This window comes from Talpa occidentalis, unplaced genomic scaffold, assembly GCF_014898055.3.
Source record: "Talpa occidentalis isolate TD23 unplaced genomic scaffold, MPIMG_talOcc4v2.1 talOcc4.10, whole genome shotgun sequence".
NCBI classification, from domain to species: domain Eukaryota; kingdom Metazoa; phylum Chordata; class Mammalia; order Eulipotyphla; family Talpidae; genus Talpa; species Talpa occidentalis.
In genome coordinates this window covers 23,878,944-23,901,715 of record NW_023600993.1, presented here as the reverse complement: position 1 = coordinate 23,901,715, position 22,772 = coordinate 23,878,944, and the positions used below count along the sequence as shown (strand labels likewise).

The following is a 22,772-nucleotide window of genomic DNA, read 5'->3' as shown; positions in this document are numbered from 1 at the left end:
GGAACACTGTGGAGTTCCTTACCTGCTGGCACACCCAATGGGCACACACAAGCAGCTGAAGCCCAAGGACACCCAGAGAGGCCTGGATGGGCCCTGGGAGGAAGCTGGGGGAGCGGAGTGGAGCGAGCGGCCTGGGGTGGCCAGCGGGGAGGCTGCGCTCAGCCCTGAGGCCAACGAGGAACCTGCTGCTTGGTTCTGCGTGGGACCCTGAAGCCTTCGTCTTGGTTTCCTGGCAGGGCTCTGGAACCACACCACCTGGTGTGGCTCCTGGTTCCATTACTTGCTAAATGTGAGACCGTGGGCAAGTTGTGATCCCTCTCTGAGTCTCCATTTCCTGGGCTGATAAAAAGAGCAACAACAGAACTGACCTCTCAGGGCAAATATAAGACTAGGATAATACACAGGGCAGTGCCTTGAATAGAATAGTGGTTCATGTAATAAATGTTACCCTTTTCATCTCTATTCTGAACATCTTTATATATTTCAACAAGAACACCCCCACTACCTGGAGGCTCAGGGATCCCCAGTGTGTTGCTATTTCTATAACCATAAGCCATCAGAGACGATCTCTAAGCATGAAATAAAATACTTTTGGGATCTGTACTAGAATTTCAGGCAATCTCAGTTATGGAGAGATCTTCTGGGGAAAATTTTGTAGGGAGCGCGCAGGGAGGAGGATTCACCTTGTTACTTGTGACTCATACACTCATTCAGCAAACCTTGCTGGACCCTGTCACATGGCAGGTAGAATAACTCACAGAAAAGAACTCCCCCCAAAGCCCCCAGGGAGTTTGTAGCCAACACAACATGGGGGGAAGGAGTCAGGGAAGAGAGGGGGCAGTGAAATCATCTGCCATGGGGCAGAGGCTAAGACTAGGCTAGAGGTCCCCACTGTGTCCATTGTGGAGCTGAGAGCCAGGTCCAAAATGGTTCGCTATACCAATCTGTAGGACTAAGATAGAGCAGGGGAGGCCCATAGGAGGGAGTAATTAGTTGTCCTTCTATGAGATTCACTAAAATAAGGCACAAGAACCCTCTGCCTTGTGCCTGGCACATAGCAAACCCTCAAAAGCATGCAGGCTCTTCTTGATTTTTGCCCTGACATCCACAGCACCAGTCACCATGCCTGGTGCACAGAGTGCATCTTTATCATCTTTAAATTAGATAGTGGTAGAATTGTTTACCATTTACATACCCTCAGTTGCCACATAACCCCCAAATATTGATGACTCTCTTAAGCAATTCCAATCAAATTTCACTGTTCTAGTAAATTAACTTAGTCTGAGTGCAAATGATCAGTGTGCACTGCTTGGTGTGTACACAGAATAATCCTCTACTTGGAAATGGGGGGGAAGTATAATCTTCTACTTGGAAATGGGGGAAGGAATAATTCTGTACTTGGAAATGGGGTGAAAGTCGAGGCAGTGCATCTGGAGACTCAAGAAAAAAGTGGAGGGGAAAGAGTGTTGGATTCAGAGATCAAAGATCAGACTTCCAGGCCCAGTTGCCTCAGGGTGGCTCTGTGCATGGACCTCAGTATTGCAAAGCAGGGTGACGAGGCTCCCAGGAAAGGGCTGTGGCGAGGACCAGTGGGATGCAGTTGTTCAGGGAGTTAGTACTTGGTACTCGCAGGTGGCATCTGAAGTAGCCTGGGATGAAGGTGATTGGACATGGAGGTGGGATTTCTGCTCAATTCTGCCAGCATGAGCTTATCTGGATCCCAGTTCCCATTGGTGAACTCATACCATTTGTCTTTGCTTTGTCTAAAAAAAAATATTTGAAAATGTTAAGGTAACAAAGCACCACACAATTGTAAGAACAATTAACTTTTTGTGCTAATGTTCGTGCTGTTTTATGAATCAGTCTTCCTTCTGTAACAGGGTGGTCCCCAGGAAAGGGGGAGGTTCCAGGTTTCCTGCCCCACACAAAAGGAGGGTGGAGCTGAGCAGGGAGAAGAGGCTGCAGAGGAGACTGAGGAAGGAAGGAAGCAGGATGGAGCCAGGAGACCTGGAGGAGGCGCATGGAGCCAAGAGACACGTGAAGAAGCTGCGCTTGCCTTTTGGTCGTGGGCTGGGTGACACAGATGTGGGTGAGACCCGTGGGGAGGTGACATGGCTGTTTTTGTCTTGATTTTGATTTTGCTCTTTTCCTCCCAGACTTATCTTGTTTCTGATCCTTTTCTGTGGGTCCCCACTGGAAGATGCTTTAGACTTGCGGCAGGCTTTGGGGCCTTGCTCTGGGTCAAGCCCGTCTGGGTGGACTTTTACCCACAAGGGGACGGGTAACTTTGGGTGCTTGATTTAGAAACTATATTCTTTGCCTTTCCTGTATTGTTTCCTAATTCTAATAATGGCAGAAACTATTTAGAGCAGGCAGGTTTGCAGGGTCTGGGGTGCCCCTCTCCCCGCCCTATAACACTTCTGGGAAGTTATCAAGGGAGAGACAGGGAGGACAGCAGAGGGACGGAGGCACATTCTCCTACTTTATCCATGAAATCTTTCATAATGAGATAAATGATGGCCAAAGATGGCTAAACTTTCTTTCAAAGCACGACAACACCAGTGGGTATAATCCTTAACGGTTTTCTGGCAACTGTTCTGGCGACTAGTCTATCTTTATAAGGGGACTTGAAGATCTTAATTTTTCCACTAATAGTGAGTTTTTTTCTGACCCCCTACTTTTTGTGGTTTTCATGTTTCATTGCCTTCTTAGCTTTCATTTAAAAATATTTGTTATTTCCTGTTTATTATAGAAATTTGGGAGGAAATTCAGAAAAACAAAAATCCCACTTTTTTTTTTTACAACTTACCTTGCTCTGCCTTTTGTAAATTCCAAGAAATATCATAAACATTTCTTATTATAATTTCCTCAAACAGATTTTAGTGGTAGCATTGATTTTTGTGTGTATGCACGGCTTATTTTTCTCCATCTTTTTTTTTTTTTTGTGGGTTCCTTGCCGGTGGCCGGGGATCGAACCGGTGCTGCAGAGGCTGCGGCAGCCTCGCAACCCAGCCCTCAACCGCTGCGCCACCAGGGGAGGCCCTCCATCATATATTTTTAGAAAGACAGCTCTTTAACAATTGATCTTCAATTTAATAACTAATCTAGCACCTACAGGTTAGCACAGCTTGAGAAATGTGTCTGTTAAAAACACAAAGTTAAGCCATTCATGATGGTGCTAACCAATTCAGAATCTGAACAAAATTGGGAGGGGGCGGGTTGGTTACTTTCTAACGACTCATTCAATTGATTTAATTATTTAGCTTTTCTCCTACATTTAGGAATTTAGGCAGATCCAGTTTTTTCATTGGGTTTTATTGGTTTGCCTCATCTTTGTCTTCTAATCCTTGCGCCACCAGGGAGGCCCTGATCTTCACATTTATATGGTCAATGTTCTTTGGCACTAATAACCAACTTCCAGAGAGGGAAGCTACTTTTTTTTTTCTTAAGATTTATTTATTTATTCATGTAAGAACTGGGGTACAGGCCAGAGGTGTGCGGGCTGAGAGGATTCACCAGAGACAGAGTGGGGAACAGAACAGGCAGATTGACTGAAATACATGGCTGAGGGGAGCAGCTGGCAAGTCAGGAGAGGTCTGCTGCGCCATGTGGGTAGCTCCCTAGTCGGGGGACTGAACTCATGCAATGACTGTGGATAGCTTTGTAGATTATGTCTTACTCCTTGCACCACCAGGGAGGCCCGGAAGCCACTTCTTAAGAGTGACTATTTGAGAGATCAGATAGAGCTCTCATAAGTTAAAATTGTTGGAGGCCAAATTGTATGAGTTCCCTCCTTTCTATACGACTTTTCTATTGTAATGAAAACAGGTCATGGAAATGCCTTTGAGTACCATCCTCTCTGCAGTTTCTCTAAGATCTTCCCATGCTATCATCAATCCTTAAACAAAAGCCTCTGGAAGGACTGAGCCACTTGCTTGAGTACCCTTAAAGTTTCCTTTTTCTAACCTTCTACTGCTAAATAGCCCTGGTGCTAAAGTTGATGTAACCCATCATTACTGCCATTCTCCAATTTTAGTATATGTGCTGCCGAAGCGAGCACATTACTGCCATTCTCTTACAGCCTTTATGGCCCTTGCTATTTGAAAGTAAATCAGAACGGAGATTTTATACTTTTGCTTGAAAGCCATTTGCAGGATGGCCATGCACTAGTTAGGACATGTACTGCTGCAACCAACAGAAATTAGTTTAAGTGAAGTTGGTATAACTGCTCATTTAATAGCAATGTCCAGATTTGATAGCATTCAGGGTTGAATTGATTCAGTTGCTCAGTGATGTAATCACAACGAAATTTCTTTCTTTGCGCTTCCAGAGTTTCCTCTATCCTAGCCTCGCTACCCCTGGGGGTCGCAAAATATTTAACGACTTCCTGCCTACGTATTTCCTGAGAGCTCCTGTCCCAGAACTCCCAGCGAGCCCTGCAGCACATGCTGGTTTCTGAACCCATCACTGTGACCTGGGCGGCAGCGGAGGATGTTTAGTTTAGGCCCAGTCACCTGCTCCACACCTGGAGTCGCACACCTAGCGTCGGCTGCTCCAGAAGTAGCTGGGCTGTAGGTGGATGATGTGCACACTGAGTAAAAATGATGGTAGTTATATAAGCAAGAGGAGGGAGAAGGGATGTTGGGGAGGCAGTGACAAGGTCTGCTATATACTGGATTGTTTTGCATATTCTGGGGGAAAAAAATCTGCCATTTACAACAAAGTTTTCTCAAAACATACCTTCCAGATGGAGTATCTCCTCAGTCAACAACTTTCTTGCTACTCACCTTCCTAATTTCTGAAAAGTCTTCATCTCTATTTTGCTGAGCTCTTTCCTCCAAACCTTTCTCCCCTTCCCCCCACAACACCTACAGGAACTTACTCCCTAACACAAGCTGTATGCTCATCGTTCCTACTAGTCTAGGTCAGCTGGAGGTTACCTCAGCTTCCTTCACTGCTGCTTACAATTCAAGTTGGCAGCAGAACTTTGCCAGAACATGTCTCCAAGGTGGAGTTAAGTGCTTCTGAGATTGCCATTTTTTCAGTGCATGTGTGTGCCCTCCTCTAGTCTCGTAAGCCCAGATGATTTTTTCTGTGAAAATTTGTATTTTCAATTAAAATAATAATTTTCTAGGGGATGAAAATGCAAACTTTAAATTGATTTTCGACCCAGGGCTGCATCTTCAGTTAGCATTTTAAATGATCTCTGCTCTACAAAGAGATATTTTATATACTTAAAATCTTTTGTGTGTTGATAGCCTGGAGGCGTTTTCTTAGGAAGGCAACAATTTTAAAAGTGTATAAAAATAAATGATATTAAACATCCATTTCTCTAGATTTTCTCGCAGTTTTCAAATATTGGCTAAATATTTATCTTTGGGGGCTGAGCACTGGAAATAGTAATGGTGAGACAGCCTAAAGCATTTGATTTGCCATGAGTGGTAAATACCTCAAATTAAAAACCCACCCAGCTCATTAAAAAGGATGGGGTGGCTTTGGAATGGCTGAGAGGTGAAGGCAGATGGTGGGCACAGATGGCAGAGAAGAAGGCAAACACACTGTATACTATCTCTGGAATAATATTTTCCAAACCCCAGAATTCTATTCTCCTTGTGATACTGACTGTATAGCATGTGGCGTTTCATTTTTTCTTCTTAGAAAAATTAAAGCAAAGCCAGTTCAAAACTTACAGCTTCCTTGGAATAATCATTTTGTTGTCTAAAGGCCCACACTTAAAAATCATTCATGAACAAAGTCTCTCAGTATTCAAAAGAGGAAATATTTTCCTTTCAGTTAAAAATAAATGCTTTTCTTTCGGGGGAGGGGGGTGTGAACTCTCAGGGCAACACAAGGGTCATGCTCCTGAAAAACCACAAATACAGACAGAAAGTGTCCATCCATGCAGGGACACAAACACGTCACTGTTCTCTGGAAGCCGAGCTCATGGTGGTCGCAGGTCCAGAAAGACTGTATTCTGTTTGGAGACTTTCAACATGGTTCATGGAACTTTTTACTCCAGAAATTAGTTTTTATAAATGTACCCATTATTACAGAAATTACACAAAAACAGCGAGGGGGGGAGGGAGGAGGAGGGAGAGAGAGGGAGAGAGAGAGAATGAATTCAAGAGATGGAGCAGAAAAACACAAGCAAGCTTCTTTCTTTATGACTTTCTAGAAACAGACCTCTACAGGTTATTGGGGTTATTTTTCCTTTTATGGAGACTTGAGTGCAATGCAAAGTAATTGAAAAACCCACAGACCACACAGAGGATGAGTATGTTTCTGTGAGTGGGAGAGGGAGAGATGGACAGAGAAGCAGAGCACAGGAACTCTGACTAGTTCCTTCTTGCAGAATCAGGGAGTCGGAGGCTATTCCGGTGATACTGGGGGATGCAGCTCCAAGATTTCAGCCTCATCGCCTGCAGGTCTGCGTCGCTAAAGCTCAACATTCAGGCCTACTGTGCCCCGATGACCCCCCCACCCCAAACACACCTGCCCTATACCCCCTCTCATTTTTGGTGCCTCCTCCCTGCTACCTCTTTGGACTTATTCTACAACCCAAGAATAATTGCTCATGGTTTCTTTCAAAGGTCTGTGGTGGTCAGACACTGAAGAAGTCAGTGGAGGTGGTCAGACACTGAAGAATTCCCGACTCTCCTACATAGGAGCAAAAAGTACTCAGATAAGTAATTAGGGTTAGACCAACAGGGAGACCCACATAAACCAACAATGACTGAAAGAAAGAGTTCCACTCAGCAAGACCACAAGGCAGAGGTCCCGGGGGTCTCAGCCCAGAGTGACAGCTGAAACTCCTCATGGTGATCAACTACACAAATGTTTCTGTGGTTTTTTGTTTTTCAAAAGCAGCTCGTGTTGAAAAATCACCCAAGATACACTAGTGATCCAGCTAGATTGTCCAGCCTTGACACACTTCCTCTTGGTGCACATGTGCTTTGCGGCCTGGGGTTCTCCTCAGCACCTGATAATATCTAATAATACCAGTGGTGGACATTGGTGATGTGGGGGGGGGGTGTAGAACAGATTGCCCTCCAAATATGCCACTTTGGTATATGGATTGCCTGGAGCTGGAGGCAATCAGGACCCAGCAGAGGCAGGAATGCTGTTCTTCACCTTCCTCTCATCCGCCTCAGGCCCTCTATCACCAGAATTAACTGGTGATACAAAGGATGAGCTAAACGTGGTAGCCTGAGGGGACTGAGCCAGGCCTGTTTGTTCAATTCCTCTCTCTGTCCTTTTGCCTCTGCATGGCACAATGGCCGACATTTGTCCACTAGACATGTGCCTGTAAGTGATCATCTGCCTTTTTGAGGTCCTCTTGTCCCTAACTCAGGAAGCCTGACTCTCAGGGAGCCCTTACGTCATTATGGGGCTCCTGCACCTATGAAGCTTAAATGTGTTTCCCTCTTGTGTGTGTTCTTTCTGATGCTGTTTCAATTTTTAGAGTAGCCAAAGCACCTACAAGGGTAGAAGGAATTTTTCTTCTTTTTTCCTGCAAAGATTTGAGGCCTTTTCATCTAGTCTTCTCCCCAAAGCACAATGCACGTACCATCTGGGCAGCAAGGTGATCTGAAAGTGCATGCAAGTACTGGTCCTCTTAGCGGTTATGTACTTACTACTTAAGTGCAGTTACTGCACTCAGCAGCACCACTAGGGTGGGCTCATCCCCTGCTCCAGGGCCAGTGGCTCATGAGGTTCCTTCTGGGCCAAGATGGTCCCAGACTGGGAGAGCTGGGTCTCTCCTACCACACTGGCCTGCTGGCTGTGGACCGTGTCTCCTGGCAATCCTGTGCCTGGGCAGCCCTGAGGATGGCCATCTCTCCACCATACCCGGCCTGGGGATTAGCAGGTCTCCTTTTTAAATCAGACACCATGCTACCCTGAGATTTTGAAACATTTAATCAAAAAAGAATCTGGCATTGTAAAAGTTAGGTTTACAAACTTGACACATTCTTAATATTAGCAATTCACCTATGTATACATGGTCTAAGAAAATAAGACATCAACAAGATATTTAAGAGTTCATAAGCTACTGCACTTTGCAAATGAGTATCCATTTTAATTGTAACAAACCACTGAGCGAATTTAACTAAGTATATAAAGCATTAGTTAAATACAATTTTCTAGAAATATACATTATACCTACAACTGTCTTTACAGTAGTATTTGTCCTGTTTTTTCTCCTCCTTTTAACTCTCAAAATGGCAAGTCACTGTATGGTCCTGGATCTCCAAGCTATAAAACTGAAATATGTGTTTCCAGCGTAGCAGATGGTGACCAAGAAGGCGAAGAACTGGAGAAAATAAAGCATAAAAGAAACAGGGTTTAGGGTACATTCTAATTAGCAAAAGTTATCATTTCACCTCCACTGATCATGCATTCCCGGCATCCCTAGACTGCAGGCTTTTTCATCTAAAATGCTTTATTGGTTCAATTACCTTTCTCCTGAAATAACTTCTGGCCATGTTGTGTGTGTGTGTGTGTGTGTGTAATTGGAAAGCCTGTAGTTTTTGTTCAAGGCATTCAGTAAGAATGAATATGGTGGTACCCCTGAGAAAAGCATGTGTTCTTTTTTCCAATTCAGTATGTCAAGAACAAGTATAGTATAGTCAAGAACAAGAACATGCCACAGGCTCAGCTAATGTTAAGAGTTGAGTGGGCGGGAGGAAGCTATCAAACCACATGTTGTGTGGTGTGTAGGAATATGCAGGTCTCACTTTAGGGGCAGCTGCCACCCAGTCTCCCTGGATTCTTGTGTGAACTGGAGCCCAGTGCTGCCAAAGCTTGTGTTTTTCCACCTTGTGTGTACTTAGGCCTTCTACCTTCAGATATTTTCAAATATTAAGTAAAAGTATATAGCCCAAAAAAAAAAAAAAATTGTTTTCTTTAAAAAAAAAAGAAAAGCAAAAAACAAAAACAAAAACAAAAACATTGTTTTCTTTAAAAAGAAAAGCAAAAAAAAAACACATTGTTTTCTTTAAAAAAAAAAAAAGTATATAGCCAACGTCCACATATTATCAATCACCTTTTCTGCTGTGGATGAAATATAAGGCTAATCTTGGAGAGACTTTAAAAAAATCAGAGAAACAGGGGCCTCCCTGGTGGCACAAGGGGTTAAGTCTCAGCACTATGAAGCTATCCGCAGCCACTACACCATGAGTTCGATCCCCAGCCAAGGAGGTGACCCACAAGGTGCAGCAGACCTCTCCTGTCTCACCCGCTGCTCCCCTCAGCAGTGTATTTCAGACAGTCTGCCTGTTCTGTTCCCCACTGTGTCTCTGGTGAATCCTCTCACTCCCCTACCTCTGGCATGCACCCCAGTTCTTGTACGCATAAATAAATAAATCTTTAAAAAAATTTTCAGAGAAACGATACGAAGTTACAGTTAAAAAATGCAAACAGTACAAAAGCAACATCATCCAGTCACAGTCCCTGGAAAGGACCGCTGTTGGTATATATAAATTCTTCCAGCATTCTCGTTTCTGCTTTGTGAAAACCAAATAGAATCCTGATGTGGTCACTTTCTGCAATTCTCTCCCCACTTAAGCTGTAGGCTGCAGAATTATTCTTAGAAAGCCTCGAAACATTTATTCTCCCTCAAATATTCACTCTGTTCCAATCACTTGGCTTTCATTGAGAGTCTTTCAACCTCTCTGCACTTCAGGCCACCAGGAGGCCCCACCAATTTTTGATACTTTCAAACCAAGAAGTTAATTGCTGATGCGTCACTACTGCAGGTGGTGCTTTTCTCCTGCAGGCAACTTTGCCCCCTTCCTGAGGGAGGGATGAGGGGGCACCAGGGAGGGATGAGGGGGCTTACTTACTGATGAGGCTGCCCAGCTATTGAAGTTGTGGCTGTCACCCTCTAGGGAGACGGAAGATGCATCCACGACAGCGGCTGAGAGGTATAAGGCGAAAGCACTGCCATTAAAGCACAGGCCCTGGGACACAGAGGGGTGGAGTGTTTAGAGGGCACAGGAAAATCAGGGACCCAAGGGCTCAGAAGGGGCCAAAACTGCACCTGGGAGTGGTAAGGGGCCCATGTGGACACTTGGGGGAGGGAGGATGAGCCAGCAGCTCTTTAGTGCCTCAGGGAGGGAAGGTTGTAAGCCAGGTCAGACACAGACACCCTTCTTCTGAACCCCCAAGACCCTCAGGCTGCAGGCTTCCCCTTTAGCCACTTTGTTCCTCAGTTTGCTCTTGATCCTTCAGTCATCCAGATTTCAGCCTGCTGACCTGCTGGCTGAGGAGGTAGGCAGCAGAAGCTGCCCTGCCCAAACCCCCGCAGCAGGAACACCAGCGAGTCCCAGGCTCAGAGCTGGGAGAGCTGGTCCCCAAGCAGGCCCCTCTGATGTTCCAACCCCCGGCGCCAAGCAGGGCAGTGTTTAAATGAGCTCCTCAGTCCTGGCAACAAGATCTTAAAAATCAAAAGATTATCCCTATTAATAGAGCTCTCTGGAAACTAATCTCATCCTTGACCTCACCTTATTTTTTCCTATTCTTGGAGAAGAGAGATATACAAATCTAAATAGGTATTTGGTTTTCCATTACATTTAAACTCTTAGGTTGTTTTTTTTTCCCCTCTGTGAGAGTTTCTCTTTAGCTATCACCCACCCTTGTCTTTATGGAGACAAGCAAACAAAAGGGGAAAAAATACAGTTTAGAAAGCCGTACTCTGAAGACACACAAAGCTCAGTTTGACTTGAACTAGAGTGAGGGGTGAGGTGGGGTGAGGCTGAAGTGGGCAGGAGTGGTGGTAAGTGGGCCTCCTGAGGCCTAACATCTCTCCCTCAGTAAGTCAGAGAGCAGAGGGGAGGAAGCTTTCTTTCCTCTGAGAGAAAGAAAAATGGCATACAGAGCTTTCTGGATGCAGGTCCCAGCATTCTGAGCTGGGCTGTGTATCCTTGCTACCACCTCCACCACTCTGCTCCCACGGTTCCCGGGTTATAACAATGACGCTTTAAGATAAGGGCAGGCCCCCGGTTTCAGGCTGCCTGGGCTGCTCATCTGCTTGAGAAATGCGTCTCCAAGCAGTCATGGTTTTCAGATGATTCCTTTTGCTTGTTGGCTGTAGTTTTAAATTGATCTGTTGGCTTTTTGTCCAGGAATACAGCGGGACAGTTCTTAAAGCCTTACTTTTAAAAAAATTGCACATTTCCTTAGAATTTTGTACATTTTCTATCTGCAAAGTTAAGGATCTCCCACCATTTTTTAAACTGCAGGAGCAGTTAGTTACATGCAGTTACTTCTAGGGAGTGGGAGACTTTAGTTTTCATTATGTATAATTTTACGGGTGGGGGTTAAACTTATTTTTCTTTTATACAGATGGGGATTAAACTTGCCTTTAATAAACTGGCTACATACTACTTTTGAAACATTAAAATGCTAAAAAAAAAATGTGTGTTCAAGATAACCTAGCAATATCCACTCTGAACAGAACAATCTGGAATAAAAAGTCAGTATCTCCCTTTCTACCTGGACCCCTTTCTCTTAGAGTACAAGCAAACACTCACTTTTATAGAAATGGAGCTATATAGTTGTGTAACTTGATTTTTTTTTTTTCATTTAAAATACACCCAGGGTATCTCTATGGGTCAGTCCAAGTTGACTGACCTTATTGCTTGTCACTAGTACCTTTGGTTGATGGCATTTTGATGTCCCTTGTTTTTCCAACATTACAAACGCTGCTGTAATAAACATCTTGAACATGCTTTTTGGGGCACCCATATGTGTCCACATCCCTATTCAAGGGGATCTGGATGAATGAGAGTGAATTCAAAGAGAGCTGCATCTGGCCACGGTGGCCCCGACACAGGCCCCGGGACTCATCTACGCAGCGTGTAGATGAAGAAGCCAGAGAGGACATGAGCAAGACGCCCTGAAGGCTCTTGCTTCCGCAGGTGAGGACACTGATTCATCCCAACAGGAGTTTTCATTTTTCATTCTCTTTGCACACACTGTGCATCTCAGCATCAAAGAACTCTGGTGTGTAGAGACGGTTAAGGTCATGGTCCCAGCAGTGTTTTAGATCTGCAGAGGCCGGGGCCCTGATGTACCTGTTTCCGGGTGACACTGTTTACAGGGAACTAATAAAATAAGAGTCTATATAATTAAAAAAGTGAGCTAAGAATTCAGTGTCTTCTGAGAATTGGTTTGCTATTTTGCCTATAAGGAATTTCTGGATCTTCCAACATGCCCAGTGTCATACTCAGGTGTAAGACACCTGCGAGGCAATTGTATAATGTTAGATTATCTACTGTGTTGGTTTCTCCAAGGCTTTGTCTCCTGCCTTGTTGGCAGAAAGACAATCTTGAATTGACTAGAAGAGGACTGACTTCCACCCCACCAGTGGGCAACAGATAAAAAGAACACCCTGGTTTCCTTACCACCGTTGTCCAGGGCACCTGGGGAATCCTGGTGTAGGTCATTGTTATGTAGATGATGAGAAAGAAGACAGTGAGGACCCAGTAAAACACAGCTACAAACATGACCCAGCCAAATGCAGGGACCCGGAAGTACTCAGTTCCAGCGATAAGTGTCCATACCAGCAGTCCCAGCACCTGAAAAAGGTAGAGGCAGAGGGATGGGAAAGGAAAGGGAAAGAAGAAAAATAAAGAAGGAAGTGGGGACAGAGAATAAATGTGTCAATTACATCTTTCATGAATATATACCCTTCCGCAACTTACAAATATAATAAGGATTGCAAACTCCATGCATAAAAATCCCAGAAAGATAAAATAAATGAACACAGCAGGCCAGGTAGAGATCATGGCAAACAAGGAAAAACTATGCCTTGTTTTAAGGAGAATCGTCTCTGCCCAGGTCCAGCCAGTTGTCAGGGGTTGGTTTTGCCAGATCTTCCTTTTTTTTTTCTCCCCCAGGAGAACACAGAAATTCAAGTTCGGATATGATAACCTTGATATTTAAATGTTAGTATTGTTAGGAGTTTAATATACCACAAGGGTTAAAACCGCACATGTGCATGGCTGGATTTTGCTCCTAGGTTGACACTTGTCAAGGGAAGAAGACTGTGTGTCCATTCAGTGTGGTCCTGAGAGTTTAGCTCTCAAGGGCTAAACCTGTGGGGATTCCCCCTGCCCCCACCACAGCCGCCCTCCTTGCAGAAGGCAACTATCTAGTGGCTTGAGAGAGCTTTCAGAAGGGAGAAGCACAGGAGGCAGTCCAGGTATGGGCGCTTGGTGCTTTAACACAAGTCGTGCATTTATTCCAGCAACAGTCATCCAAGTCTTTGCCCCTACTGGTGAGCAAAACCAAACCCAAAGTCAAATCATTGTCATCCACTAACTGAAGGAGAAACTTCATTAGGAAACAAGGAACATCTAACTTGTGGACATCTTTAGTCCTGAACAAAAAAAGACAGGAACAAAGTATGCATCACACATTCTAGCACATTCCAGGGATCAGGAGGAGTTTATTCCTAAACCATGAGAAAGTATCTAAAATCATAACCCCAGGAGACAGCATCAGGAGTCTGGAGCCAGTTCTGGCTGCAAGACTCGGACAAATTTCATTTCTGTTTTAGTTTCTTTGTGGTATAATGGCACAAAATGCTAAAATAATTCTAACGACAAAGCTAAGATCACTCATTTGTTTAACACTTGAGCACCTATAACAGGGTGCTGTTATCCAGACTCTGAGACCCTGCTCATATACAACTTAAAAGTCTATGGGTGGGCCTCCCCGGTGGTGCAGCGGTTGAGTGCTGGGCTGCGAAGCTGCCTGCAGCCTCTGCAGCACTGGTTCGATCCCCAGCCACCAGCGAGGGCCCCACATGGCGCGCAGACCTCTCCTGCTGCGTAGACCTCTCCTGCCGCATCTGCTGCTCCCCTCAGCAGTGTGCTTTGTTAGTCTGCCTGTTCTGCTCCCCTCTCTGGCTCTGGTGAATTCTCTCACCCTCCCATGCTTCTGACGGTTCCCGTGCTTGTATAAATAAATAAATAAATATTTAAAAAAAAAAGATTTTTTTATGGGTATGGGGGTTATGCATATTTGAATAATCACAATTGTGAAAAATGCTGTGAAGGAAAATAAAAGGTGTGAAAGAGTCCATAATGGGGAGAGGTAACCTGATACTGGGAAGTATCAGGGAAGGCAGGTGATGCTGAAGAGCAGCCTGAAGACTGAGTAAGAACTAACGCTTCAGAGTGGAAAGCAAGATTCCCCACAGAGTACAGCATGGGCAATAGGGGGCGGACAGGAATGGGCTTTTTGCCTTCTAAAACCAGCAAGAAAGTGAAGTAAGTTAGGACATTGATGTGAAAGTTGGGGAGGGTCAGATTCGGAGAGATCAGGAGGTCTAAGGATTGTGCACTTTATCCTATGGGTGGTGGGAAGGTTTTAAGCAAGACTTTAAGCAAGAGCTTAATGTGAGGCTTGGTGCTTTCTGGAATTTTTGTTTGTACATCTTCACTTTTTTTTTTTTTTAAAGATTTATTTATTTATGCATACAAGAGCTGGGGCACAGGCCAGAGAAGCTGGGGGTGAGAGGACCCTCCAGAGACAGAGTGGGGAACAGACAGAACAGACAGACTGACTGAAACACACTGCTGAGGGAAGCAGTGGGTGAAGCAGTAGGGGCCTGCCTTGCCATGTGGGTTGCTCTCTGGCCAGCCAGGGATAGAACTCGTGCTGCAGAGGCTGAGGACTGCCTCACAGTGCTGTGCTTAACCCCCTGCGCCACCAGGGAGGCCCTGTACATCTTCGCTTTTATCAATTCTGTTACATGCCACACATGTAAACACAAAAATACATCTCCATTCAGCATTTCTTTGGAATTCATTCACATTAGCAAATAGATAGATGAATGTCAACGACCAGCTGTAAAGAGGGTAAAAAACAACATTTCAAATCTGTCCGCTGCTCCCAGCACCGGCATCCAAACTGTGACAGAGGTGGGCTTGTCTCCGCCGTTCACACTGTCCCTTGGAGTGTGGAAGTGCTCTTCCCAAGAGCACTTGGGCTGCAGAGAGGGAATGGACATGGGGTGAATGACACGTGGAGGGGGAAGGCTGGGTATGAGGAGACACATTCGGAGACCGCTGCCATATTCCAAGCGGAGAAGATGATGCATTCAAAGACCAATACGGTGGCAGTGAATATTACGAAGTGAGTGGCTGACGGGACTTTAACAGATTAGATACAGGGGAGGAGGAAAAGGATCAAGTGAAATGGCCCCCCCACTCCCCAGGTCTTAGAAAAGATTTAAGAAGTAGATCAGGGTATGTTTTTTTCAGATGGAATAGGCACAGGTTGACTGAACAAAAGTCCATGAGCTCAGTTTTCAGCCTGCCCGTGCGAGGCAGCTGGCAACTCCCAGGCAGGGCCTGGAAGCGGAGGCTGCAGGAGAGGGGCGCTCCTTAAGAAGAGAGACTTACTGGAGCGCTTTCAGCCCTCAGGGTTGAACTGGTGTCCAAGGTACATTTTTCCCCCACTGTTCTACACTATTTGTTCATTTACCAAGAGAAACTATTCTTTAGCCCAAGAATTCATGTTTCCTAGTTCTGGAACTCAGGTCAGTGAGAAACTTCCATGGGAGACATGGCAAAGAGATCCTTTGTTTCATGATCACTTTGCACTCTATAAGGTACCAGCCTTCCTCATCTCCTCGAAATCCTTCACGGAATGAGACATTTCTGTAGAAATCTGTGTGTGCTTTCTGTCTTGGTTCAGCCACAGCACATTTACAGAAGCTGCAACCCCCGGAGCCAATGAATATTCCAAAAAGATGGAATCGCAGCTATCTGGCCAGAAGGCCTCACATCTCAGGTTTTGACAAAGCCCTGGAAGTCGTAGTAGTTATTCTTCTTGACACGATGTCCTTCCACACTCCAAGGGACAGTGTGAACGGCGGAGACAAGCCCACCTCTGCAGTTTGGATGCCGGTGCTGGGAGCAGCGGACAGACTTGAAATGTTGGTTTGTTTTTTTTTTCTTTTTTTTAATAGAGGCATGTTTTATTTATTTATTTGTTTGTTTGTTTTGTTTATACATGCACTGGGTACAGTCAGAAGCGGGGGAGGGTGAGAGAATTCACCAGAGCCAGAGCAGGGAGCAGAGCAGGCAGAAGGACCGAAGTACACTGCTGAGGGGAGCAGCGGGCGGCAGGAGAGGTCTGCGCGCCATGTGGGACCCTCCTCTGGTGGCCGGGGAGCAGCCGGGGATCGAACCGGTGCAGTAGAGGCCGCGGGCACCATTGCAACCCAGCGCTCAACCGCTGTGCCACCGGGGAGGCCCTGAAATGTTGTTTTTTGCCCTCTTTACAGCTGGTCGTTGACATTCATTTATCTGTTCGCTAATGTGAATGAATTCCAAAGAAATGCTGAATGGAGATGTATTTTTGTGTCTACATGTGTGGCATGTAACAGAACTGATCAAAAGTGAAGATGTACAAACAGTGGTAAAATTCCAGAAAGCACCAAGCCTCACATTAATGGGTTTTTGGGATGCAAATTCATCACAGGTGACAGGTAATCTATGCAGGTGCAGTGTGCATTCCATTGGCTCAGTCATACTGGTAACAGACATAATCTAGCACGACAGGGTCTCATACAAAATCTTGGACATCTTGGTTCAAACGGAAAGCATCAGAACAGCCCTTTGTGTCCACATGGCACACACTGAAGAGACTTGGCTAATGGGGTTAGGGTGTCTCTCCAGGGGGTGCAAGGATTTAAGAGCCTCCAGCACCAGCTTGTGTTCATATAAAAAGGCTCAGTTAACAGCTCTTGGCTCTGAATGAGAAAATGGTTTTTGTGATGAATGCAAACAGGGGCCCCTGTCTGAGGCACTTTGTCTAGTATGCCTGCAGTTGTTATCTTTGCACACCGGGGCAATGCTGCTAACTGAGCCATCTCTCAGAGCTCAAATACTTGACCCATGACCTCACCAGCTAACACAGCCCAAAAAATGTCCCTATCAAGAAAAGCATCTTTCTTCGTAAGTGAATTTCCTAGGAAAGTGAAGCAAACCCTTTGTCTCTCACTGTAACTGATACTGATGAAAATCAATCTAGAAAAATGGCATTCAACTGCTGTTTTCCCTCCCTTGTTGCCCCCCTCTGTACATTGTTTAAGACCAACTCTAGATCTTTATTTGCTTAGACTGTAAATGGCTACAAAAATACTGTTTGTGTTTTCACTGATAAGCAGGTTTTTTGTTTTTTTTTTTTAGGTTGAGTTTTTTGAATGATAACTCCTAGACTTTAAAATTTTTTGAGAGTGATAAATGCAGGTATATTAAAAAAAAAAAAAACACCAGGAGACTATAGAGTACATATAAGATATTCAAAGAAATGACACTCCCCATCCAACATCTGTATATTCTCAAGAGAAACCAACATGTATCCATTTTATATCTACCCTATAACTTCTTTCCCTTGTATTTAAAACTATTACCCATAGGCCTTTTTCCTTCTCTCTAACAAACATGACTGACTCTTCACAGTGCCCACAATTTGCTTTGTTCAGTCACCAACACCATGGAGGACCTCCTTCTATACCACTGTAGGTCTGGCCAATCTTTAAGCCCAGTTTCCATAGTTCATGTAACCAGTCCTTTACTGAATAACTAGTTTTGTTTCCTTTTCATTTATGCAAATTACATTGAGAACATTACTAATTTATACACACTCACACACACAAACATCCCTTTGCATATCTGAATTCCTGGATAGATTCCTAAAACAGATGGGATATTTTTAGTTTTCAAGGTACTGTCATGTGGCTAATTAAAACCCATCAAAAAAAAATCACTTACCCTTGGGCCTCCCTGGTGGTGCAGGGGTTAAAGTCTCAGCACTATGAAACTATCGGCAGCCACTGCAGCATGAGTTCAATCCTCAGCCAGGGAGCTGACACACATGGCGCAGCAGAACTCTCCTGTCCTGCCTGCTGAGCCCCTCAGTCTGCCTGCCTGCTCAGTCAGTCTGCCTGTTCTGCTCCCCACTCTGTCTCTGGCTAGTCCTCTCATTCCCTGCCCCCACGCCCCCAACCCCCCCCCCCTACCTCTGGCCTCTACCCCAGTTCTTGCATGCATAAATAAATAAATCTTAAAAAAAAAATCACCGACCCTGACTTTAGTGTATATATGTTCTTCCTTTTCAACCTCACCAGACTTAATTCACATATTTAAATGATAAAAATCTAATCAGAAAAACCAGACCTCCTATTTTGCCTTTCATTGCTTTATTGAAACAAAGCACACAGAAAAGCGGACGAATCCTAAGTGACATCTCGATGAGTTTTCTGACACTGAGCAAACCAGTGTAATCAGCACTCACATCAACAAACAGAACATAACCAGTACCCATAAGTGCCATCCTTGCTTCCAGTTACTTTTCCCTCTCCAGGGGTAATAGCTCTCTTTTCCCATCACCCTTAATTAGTTGTTTGTTTTCAAACTTCATAAAACAGAATCCTATGGTATATCCTCTTCTATTCAGCTTCTTTCCCTCAACACTGAGATTCATCCATAACATTAAATGTAGTTCACCCATTCTCCTGGCTACATGTTTCCGCAAACAGGACCCAGCATCACCTGAAGGGCTTGTGACACATGGGTTCAAACCTCTACAAATGTATGCTTTCACGTCCCACCCACCACAAGTGTCTCACCACATTTCCACTGGGCCTTCTCCTCCCCCACTTCCTCTCCCCTGGTTGTCTCAGTTTTGCAGTCAGATTTCAAGGGTTTATTATGGCTTTGGTTTGGCATTTTTAAGAGGTTCCCAGATTATACAGATGCTGTTGGTCTGTGGACTACCCATTAAGAATCACAGGAGTATGGTATTCCTACTTTAGCTTGCATTTTGCTGATTATTGGTAATGGTAGAGCATCTTTCAAATGCTTATTCAAAATTTAGCCCTTTCTTTTTTTTTTTTTAAGGATTTATTGATTGATTGATTGATACATACATACATACAAGCACTGGGAGGGTGAGAGAATTCACCAGAGCCAGAGCGGGGAGCAGAGCAGGCAGAAGGACCGAAGTACACTGCTGAGGGGAGCAGCGGGCGGCAGGAGAGGTCTGCGCGCCATGTGGGACCCTCCTCTGGTGGCCGGGGAGCAGCCGGGGATCAAACCGGCGCCGCAGAGGCTGCGGGCAGCTTTGCAACCCAGCGCTCAACTGTTGCGCCACCGGGGAGGACCTAGCACTCTTTCTTACTGACAAGCAAAAAAAAATACTTTCTTACTAATTTGTAGAGCTCTTTGCACAAGAGGAATAATAACCAACTAAGATGTGGCAATATTTTCCCCATTTGGTTTTAATTTCATAGTCTTTTCTCATGTGAAAGTTTTAAATTTTCATATACATAACTGGTCATTAAGTCTTTTGCTCCTGTTTGTTTAGGAAGGTCTTCCTCAATACAAGATTATAAAATATTCTATCATTTCTCATAGTTCTATATATATGATTGGATCTTTAATTCAACTAGATTATGGGCTGAAGAAAGACTAAAGGTTTGATTTTCTTCTAGCAGATGGTCAATTGATCAATTTATCACTTATGGGTGACTTTTCATATATTGGGCCAGTTTCTGGAATCCTTATTCTACTCAGCTGAGGTGACTAGTGTGTCAGTACCAACTCTTGTAGCTTTAGCAACTATCTTAGACTTCTGCATGAAGATGTCAAACTGAACATGAATCTGAGTTTGTTTCTTCTTAAAATCCTTCTAAAATCATGAGGATTGGATGAATAAGTAAGGAGATAAAAGTGATTTCTTGAAGCTTAGGACTCACATGGATGAGGGATAACCAATTTAGTTAATATGAGAACGCTGAATTCCAAGCTGGTAAAGAAGTAAAGTAAATATCTGAAATAAGTCTCCTGCAAAATCTGAAAAGATTCAGGCAGCTCTAGGGCCGGGAGAGGAATAATGTTGGAAGTATAGAGACATAGAAGCTGAAAGCAGCCAGGTCCTTACTCTCTACTCTATTCCAAGCTGCTGGGTCATAGTCTGAAGTTTATTCCCTAGATGAGGATTCCTCAGCCTCAGCCATATTGACATTTGAGCTAACAGTACTTGGTTGCAGAGGGCTGTCCTGTGCAGCATCTTGGCCTCCACCTGCTAGATGCCAGCAGTAAGCCTCATCCTCCCCACTTTAGTGCCAATCAAAAATGTCTCCAGAAACTACCAAATGTCTCCTGGGAGCAAGACCACTCTAGAGAAGATGAATCAAAATAGTGGGGCTCTGGGTGAAGTTTTGAGTATCATACTGAAAACAAGAGGCTTAAATGACTAAGTGTTTGAAGGAGACTTTGCCACCCTGTTGGCCCCCAACATTTCCTCTCTACTGGGTTCTTAGAAAGCTGGCAGCCAGGTCTTCAACCTGCACAAGAGAAGACCCACATACTGACTGGGGATTTCCCAAGACGCAGTCCCACCAGTCCAGCCTGCAATGAAGTTCAAAGCTGAGAAGCCAGACCTATGTGCTCAGAGCATCTGAACAGTTTTTCACTTGTAAAACAGGCAGACAACCCAGGTTACCAGGTCTACAGTAAAAATAAACCCTGTGCAATGGGGCAGAGAGCTGAGTCCAAACAAAACAAAACAAAACAAAACAAACAAAACTGGCAGAAAGTAACTTTGAAGAGGGAAAAGAAAACAAAAAAGAAAAATCATTCTCCTCAGAGAGAAAAGACATTACAATAATGAAACAAAAAGGAGGTTACTGGGACAAAAGTAATCTCTCAAAATCAAAATTAGCTTTTAAAATTAAAAATATGAGAGCAGAAGGAAAAACCCAATAGGATTGTTATGTGATAAAACCGAGCAATTGCCTAGAAAAGATAACAAAAAGATGAAACAACAGGAGAGCTAAGGTAAGAAAATTAGGTGAAGCAGGAGGTGAAACATCTGGTAATGAAGTCCCAGCAATAGAGATGGGGGGAAATGGAGGGAAAGAAATCCACACAATGGCTTGAGAAATCTCATAATTTAAGAACATGAATTTCCACATAAATGGGCTCCCTCTACCCCCACCCCCTCCCCATGTACCCAGAAAAATGCATTTAGAAGGTACAGCAAGCATTTAGAAGTTTCTTTAAATACCCACAAAGGTTCAGAAACACGGATGCCTTTTAACCTTTCGTAAAAGCAAATGGGCTTTTAGAAGCAAAAGGCAGAGGTTTCAAATCAGAAAATTTCTAACCTAGAAATTACCCAACACAATTATCAGCGAAGAACAAGAGAATATATTCTTTTTTCCCCCCCAGGAACACAATGTCTAAAACTTTAACCTTCCACACATTCTTTTTCAAGAGGATGTGACCCACCAAAATGAGGACAGAAACTCTAAAAAAGGAAACATGGAATGAACCAAGAGAACCACAAAGGGGAGAGTGCCGGGGAAGGGAAATCCAAGCACGAGAGCCCCAGGCACAGAGCCAGCCAGGCCAGACGGGAGCAGAGTGACTCACAAGACAGGCACTGTACTTTCTTTTTAACCTGCAGAAGCTATCAGGGAACTTGTTCCATGAAAATGAGGAAGGAAACTAAGAAAGAAGAAAAGAAAGGATCCAGACAACCAGAAATCTAGTCCAACAGAAAGACAGAGGGAATTCCAGAGTGAAGTGAGGCAGCGAGGAGAAATCCATCCAAGACAAAAATTCAAAGTCTGATTCTCTAATGTGATTTGGTTTTGTGGGAAATTTTACTGAGAGGTCACTGGAAGAATGAGACAAATTAGCTACAGAGAAAACTGAGCAAAGAAAAGAATTATATATATTACTGACCAGTAAAAACCTAGTAAAAAAAAACAATAGTTGTTTTTAGTTGTATTCACTCCAACACTCCAATATTTGCATAAAGATCATAAAAAACACTGAAGAATGATTTATCGTGAGGAAGGAGGCAGTAGGGGCTATGGGTGCTATGGGACTGTGGTGTGTCTCTCAAAATCCACGTTGATGTCCTAACCTCCAATGTGATGGCATTTGGAGATGGAACTTTGGGGGGGGGGTAATTAAGTTTAGATGAAGTCAAGATGGTGGAGTGTTCATGATGGGATTAGTGTCCTCATAAGACACCAGAGAACAGGGGGTGGGGGGCGGGAGGGGAAGGATTGGAAAAAAAAAAAAAAAAAAAGAATTTTAGCTTCATCAGTAATGAGGTTTGTAACCATCAGCCTCAGGCATGATTGTGATGATCAAATCAAAGGAGTTAATTATATTAAAGTGCTTTATTCATTGTAAAAAAAAAAAAAAAAAAGACACCAGAGAACCTCCTTTCTCCCAATATCCATTGCTGCCCCACCTTCTGCCCGCCCCCCCCACCCCGCCACATGCATGGAGGAAGTCATGTGAGGACAGTAAAAAGGTAACCCCAGAAGGGCCTCACCAAACACCAACTCTGCTGGCACCTTGATCTTAGTTCTATGAGTTAGAACTATGAGATAAATTCCTGTTGTTTAAACCAACTAATTTTATTATGGTAGCCCAAGCTAAGACAGGTGGTAACAGGAAGTTAGCATTTAGCATGTGAAATTGAATAAGATGGCAGCTCACAAAATATTTGTAATTGTGGACATGGGTAAAGGCAGAGGAGTCTCAGGTGGCTGCATCGGGGAGGAAGACCTCTGGAGTAAGCAGAACAGCAAGAAGTGTTAGATGTAAGCCTTTGGGTTCTGCAGGTATCTGACCGCCCTACAGATCACTCAGTTGATTCCCTCAGTTGATAATTTTCTGGCTAAGGCACCTGCAATAATAGTAGCTGCAATACTTTCAGTATTTATA

At 44.2% G+C, this 22,772-nt stretch overlaps 1 protein-coding gene across 3 annotated transcripts in view; it reads right to left on the bottom strand.

Annotated features, from left to right (window-relative positions):
* Window positions 1-7,902: 7,902 nt before the first annotated feature.
* The window catches only part of CMTM8 (CKLF like MARVEL transmembrane domain containing 8), an 82,394-nt gene continuing 67,524 nt past the window's right edge, over window positions 7,903-22,772 (bottom strand). For all 3 annotated transcript variants that reach the window (XM_037525691.1, XM_054692936.1, XM_054692932.1), the window contains 3 exons: window positions 12,405-12,578; window positions 9,843-9,959; window positions 7,903-8,311 (listed from right to left, as the gene is read on the bottom strand). In XM_037525691.1, coding sequence (XP_037381588.1) covers window positions 8,228-8,311; window positions 9,843-9,959; window positions 12,405-12,578 — 375 coding nt within the window. In that variant the 3' untranslated portion in view covers window positions 7,903-8,227. The remainder of the gene's footprint in view (window positions 8,312-9,842; window positions 9,960-12,404; window positions 12,579-22,772) is intronic.